Source organism: Myotis lucifugus, unplaced genomic scaffold (assembly GCF_000147115.1).
Source record: "Myotis lucifugus unplaced genomic scaffold, Myoluc2.0 scaffold_321, whole genome shotgun sequence".
In the NCBI taxonomy this organism is placed as follows: Eukaryota; Metazoa; Chordata; class Mammalia; order Chiroptera; family Vespertilionidae; genus Myotis; species Myotis lucifugus.
The window spans coordinates 411,661-417,660 of NW_005871369.1; the positions used below are offsets into that span (position 1 = coordinate 411,661).

The 6,000-nt window shown below is 46.7% G+C and overlaps 1 protein-coding gene across 4 annotated transcripts in view; it reads right to left on the reverse strand.

Annotated features, from left to right (window-relative positions):
• CADM1 (cell adhesion molecule 1) overlaps nucleotides 1–6,000 on the reverse strand; it is a 347,826-nt gene that overhangs the window by 64,698 nt on the left and 277,128 nt on the right. For all 4 annotated transcript variants that reach the window (XR_002832101.1, XM_023764209.1, XM_006100646.3 and 1 more), the window contains exons 2-3: nucleotides 3,420–3,566; nucleotides 1,568–1,720 (exon numbers count right to left, since the gene is read on the reverse strand). Coding sequence is in view for 3 of the 4 variants with exons in the window: in XM_023764209.1 (XP_023619977.1) it covers nucleotides 1,568–1,720; nucleotides 3,420–3,566 (300 nt within the window). In the remaining variant the exon portion in view is untranslated. The remainder of the gene's footprint in view (nucleotides 1–1,567; nucleotides 1,721–3,419; nucleotides 3,567–6,000) is intronic.

Sequence of the window (6,000 nt, forward strand, 5' to 3'; positions counted from 1 at the left end):
AATACTGGAACTGTCGTCGTCCCAGCAAAACCTTCCACGCTCCCTACTGCTGCAGGTCTGCGAGGGTCAAAGCCACAATCAGACAAACAGGAGTACCTGCCAGCTGCCGTCATTAACACAGACCACATTCCAAACGGCATGGACAGACCCGGAACATGGCTTTCTGAAGTCAGTATTCCCCTTATCAAGAACATGTATGTAAGTGTTAGGGACATGTTCTACTTTAATGAATAAAAAATATTTTCCCTCTACAGCTGTGTTTAAATAAAGTAACGAGGCAGTAGCCCAATATGTACATCCATAAATACATATATGGTCACACACACCAAGCAAAACCGCCTTCATATTTATCTTTGCTCTTTAATCTTCCTATCATTACACCGAGAGCTGCAACCTGCCGCCTCAAATAGACTTTGATGCATCACCTCCCCGAAGGTACAAATCAGAGATCTTGCCTCGCGCTGTAGTGTGTGTCCTTGAAAACTTGGTTTCAAAATCCGATCAGCCGGTGGTGTGCACTGGAGTGTACGTCTGTCTAAAATGAGACCAACTTAGACCTCCTCCAACACAGGGGATCTGCGGGCTACCTCAAACACACACACGGGAACCTGGCCACTGGGGTTTGCCAAAAGCCACAATCCGGTGACCACAAGTGGAGACGCAGACTCTCCAGAGGTGCCCCAGCGGCCCGTCAGCAGCCTGGCTTTTTCTCAGCTTTCTCGCCCTAGGAGTTCCTAATTCTTTTATGTCCAATGGTGGCAATTCTGTGGCAAAGTATGAGTTCATGAGATATGATCGCTACAGCATGATCTAGAGCAGTGGTTCTCAACCTTCCTAATGCTGCGACCTTTTAATACAGTTCCTCATGTTGTGGTGACCCCCAACCATAAAATTATTTTCGTTGCTACTTCATAACTGTAATTTTGCTACTGTTATGAATCGTAATGTAAATATCTGATATGCAGGATGTATTTTCATTGTTATAAATTGAACATAATTAAAGCATAGTGATTAATGACAAAAACAATATGTAAATATTTATGTGTGTTATCAATGGTCTTAGGCGACCCCTGTGAAAGGGTCGTTCAACTCCCAAAGGGGTCGAGACCCACAGGTTGAGAACCGCTGATCTAGAGTATAAGCAATAAACAAGGCAATTAAGGAAAAGGAGGACAATATTAAAGGAGGTGTAACTCAGAAGGACAAACCATTAGGCGGATTTCATAGCAGAGCCCTGCCCGGCCCAGCTGTGCGGCCGTCTCCCCCTCCTGCACAGAAGGAAACAATCCTATACAATCGGCAGGAATCTATTACTTCTAGAATAATCAGGCCTCCTGTAGCGCAATGGCATGGCCATGGTGGGGGATTCATCTGAGGTTCCAAATCCTCCTGAGTTCTGCTGCTGGAGCCTGAGGTCTGCAACCCCAGAGCAGGTGGGATCTGCATAGACTGGTTGCGTTCCTCAGAGTGTTTGGCAAAACAGGCTACTTTACAAATTCCGCCAGATGGGCGGCGGGCCTGCCTAAGACAAGAACAGCGCCCTTCCCCACGACGCCGAGCCTCTCACCCAGCACTGTGATTGTGGTGTAGCTCTCCTGCGGGGGGTCGGTGTAGAGCTGGCAGAAGTATCTTCCTTCATCGGAAATGGAGACATTTGTCAGCGACACTTTGAGTTCACTGCTGGAAAAATTCAGCAGCTGAAACCTGCTGTCCTTCAAAGCTGTGAACAAAGCACAGGGTTTGTGACTGAGACAGGGACAGTCTGCTTCCCTAGCCCGGCGGAGGGAGACGCAGGGGCCTGGAAAGGCAGCGGCAGAGTGGAAACTCCGTGTCTCCCGCACCCGGAGGGGAGGCACCCTTTGTACTTCCCGAGTTACTGTCTGGGCTTCTGTACTAACCCCATGTGGACAAATAACCTGTCCAAAGGAGACTGGTGCACGTGGGTGCACGTGTAAGTGTGTATACCTACATGCACACACACTCACACACACACACCCCACGCCCTCCGCCTCAGGGTGTCAGAATTCAGCCCTTACTGAAATGGTTTTGGATGCTCTGTCAGACATGGGTAAGATGAAAAGAGGAAGAAGGTGGGCCAGGAGTCCCCTTGGGCACTGGAAGTTCAGGGAGCAGGACTTATAAAAATCATTAAAAAACTATAAAAAAATAATCCAATTTAATTTGGATGTATCTATGTATTTGGTATCCTATATAATAAAACCCTAATATGCAAATTGACCGAACAGCAGAATGACCGGCAGAACAACTGGTCGCTATCATGCACACTGACCACCAGGGGGCAATGCAGGAGCTGCCCCCAGGTGGTCAGTGCACTAACACAGGGGGAGCGCCACTCAGCCAGAAGCCGGGCTCACGGCTGGTGAGCGCAGTGGCGGTGGCAGGAGCCTCTCCCACCTCTGCTGCAGGTGGGAGGTAAGGAGTGAGGGGTCCTGGAGTGCGAGAGGGATCAGGCTGGGCTGAGGGACCCACCCCCCTGCAAGTGCATGAATTTCGTGTACCGGGCCTCTAGTTATTGATATGATTTGAGGTGGAACTTCTCAGGGATAGAAGGTGACCAGGGGCCCCCGGAGGCCTTGACCTCGCCCTGCAGTTTCCTAAGCACAGTAGGAGCCAATTGGGCAGAACACAGGAAAGCAATGTATGTGGACTGACTTGTTTATAACAAATATTCATGTTTAAAGTCTTTATATTAATTTTGGCAAAGGCTAGGTTATTACAAAAGGATGAAATATCCTCTCAAATATTCTTTAGATTATTCAACTGTCCACAGGTCTTGAACACTGCGGTGGGGTGGAAACAAGGCAAAGAGGATTCTCCACACCTGTTTGTTGGACACCTTGACTCTCAAACCAAGTTTCAGAGGACCTTCTCCGGTTCTCCACAAGCCCAGCACCCACCTGCACCCTGGCTGTGATATGCAGGTAAGTGTCCAGTATTCACTTCTGTGACATCCATTTGCAAACGTTTTCGTACATGGACACCTCTACATGCCAGAGGTGCTATGGTGACAGGAGGTTTGGTTTTGTCTTTATAGGTTCAGATTGCCTTGAAAATTTCAATCTTCAAACAGATTACCTTTCAGTATGCCCTACTTTCCTGGCCTTCCCCTGTTTGAGTTGTTTCTATCAGCGAAGTATTGGGACTCAATTGCAATTCACCTTGAATTACTACAACCCATTCCTATTGCAAAGTAAGACCGCCTTGCTTTTAAAAGGGACCATTCAAGGTTTCTATTAAGTAGAAAGATTATGATTGCACATCTCGTCTCCCTTCTGAAGAATGGACTAAACTTTAAGCATCTAACATTGAGCTAAGCAGAGGAGTCTTGGCAGTCTCTTCATCAAGACAACATGTAGGAAGATCAGTTGCCGTGTAATACTGTAGCGACGGACACTTACGCCTGAAGTCCCTGAAGTAGATGGTCTGCCTGTTGGGATTCAGGAGCTGAATCACGGAGTCGTCACTCTTATTGACTTGGCAGCTGATGGTTGCAACTTCTCCCTCGATAACTGTCACGTCTTTCGTAAATAAATTCTGTCCATCACCTTTAAAAAAAGAGATAAAAGATCAGAAAGAATTTTCTATCAGTTAAAATTTGGTTAATGGGATCAATTAAAATGAGAAGCAGGAAGCGCATTAGGAATTGGAAACCAGAGCAGCACTGGGTAAGGCTCCCCTCCTCTCTGCAGGGGCCACAGCATGAGTCTAATAGTCCAAGTAGATCGAGGGACGCAATACCACAGCCTGGAATCACCTGCTCTCAGGGTGAGGCGCTCGCGGTCCAGCCCCAGGACCTGTGCAACGGAGCCCTGTGTGAGTGGTAAGGTCCGAGTGCCGGCTTCTATGAGGAGCTGAGCTGTCACAGCGGGGTGGGTGGTGTGTGTACTCGGCCTCAGCTCACAGGCCCTCGAGCTGAGCTATTTGGCCACCTCACAGAAAACTCAAGGGATTACCTACTAGAAGCAGGTAGGATGGACGGACCACTGAACAATCTTGTCTTGTTAGTGGATGTCAGCATTCCCAGTGCACAGTGGTCCCCCCTTATCCACAGGGGTATGTTCCAAGTCCCCCAGTGGATGTCTGAAACCACAGATACTACTGAACCCTGTATGTACTATGTTCTTTTCTATACATACATCCCTATGATGAAGTTTAATTTATAAACTGGTCACAGTAAAAGATGAACAATGGTAATACAATGGAACAACTATTAACACTATACAATTGGCTCTTGAACCACCCATAGGGTCAAAAATCCACATATAACATTGGACTCCCCAAACTTAACCACTTGTAGCCTACTGTTGACCAGAACAATCACATGAACATTCTAGTACCATGTATTGTGTACCAGTACGTTCTATGTATTTATATATGTAAGCGTATATTATAGACTTGTAATGTTCTTACTCTGAAGTAAGCTAAAGAAGAGAAAATGCTATTCAGAAAATTATAAGAATGAGAAAACACATTTACACTACTATATGTATTTCTTAAAAGCAAACCCATGGATAAGTGGGCCCACACAGTTCAAACCTGTGTTGTTCAAGGGTCAACAGCACTTTAATAAAAGTTAAATGTGGTCTCTCTCTCTCTCTCTCTCTCTCTCTCTCTCTCTCTCTCTCTCTTTCTCTCTCATAATGGCCTGGTGTCACTCGTTTTGGGGACTCCTTGCTGGTTGGCTCAATGCTTTCTGCCACAACACATGCCGTCAATCAGAACATGTCTTCCATCCAAGTCTTCCAGCCACAAATTTAATGCCTTTTCCATCTTAACTAATAAGCACTTAACGTGCACCGTGGCCATAACTTTTGCAGTTGGAGGTGCAATAGCAAAACTAGCACAAATTTCCTTTTCTTTCTTCACAATCTCAGGGATAGAAATTTTGTTCTTACTCTAGATCTTAGCAGCCTCAGCACAGACTGCTTTTCTTTCCTTATGAAGTGGAGAACTTCCACCTGGTCACTGACAGGAGGCCTTTAGGGCTCTCGTTGGCACACTGAATTGCCAGCATCCTCACTTTGGCGCCTTGGGGCCATTAGGAAAACTGCAGTGACTTGAACACAAGCACTGGTGCTGATACTGCAACATCAATGTGACAACTGAGGCGGCTGCTAAGTGGCTGACGGGCAGGGAGCATCGCAGCGTGGAGCTGCTGGGCAAAGGGAGGACGCACGTCCCGGGTGGGGCAGAGCGGGGCAATACGCTATTTCATCAAGCTTAACAGAACTGCTCATAATTTACACCGTATGAATTGTTTATTTCTGGAATTTTCCACTTAATATTTTCTGACTACGGTTGACTGTTACTGAAACCATGGAAAGTAAAACCATGGACAAGGGGGTCTACTGTATAGGCAGTTCGATTATGTACTGTGTGGGAATGAGGACCGACCAACTCTAATTCTTTGGAATCTCCATAAAATCCTGAGAAGGGCAGTGGTTCTCAACCTTCCTAATGCCGCGACCCGTTAACACAGTTCCTCATGTTGTGGTGACCCCCAACCATAAAATTATTTTCATTGCTACTTCATAACTGTAATTTTGCTACTGTTATGAATCGTAATGTAAATATCTGATATGCTATATGTGTTTTTCCGATGGTCTTAGGCGACCCCTGTGAAAGGGTCGTTCGACCCCCAGAGGGGTCGCGACCCACAGGTTGAGAACCGCTGGATTACAGTTCAGTTTCTTAAAGTTCTGTTTTCAGAAACACACACCCTCTTGACCTATCTGAAGTCCCAGGCAGTACTGAACTGTGCCCTTTGAAAAACCCCTTTGAGAACACGCCGGAAAGGCAGGGCTTCAGGCCCACTGGCAAAAGGCAGACCTGCAAATCTGCTTTGGTTTGGTGCTTCTAACCTTAGTATCGTAGTTAGGGCCCCTCACCGATGTCCTAAACGCTCCACAGCACAGGTCGGAGGAGAGAAGAGTGCAGTTGAAAAGCAAAAGGTGAAGCCATTGTCCAGTGTCCAATCCC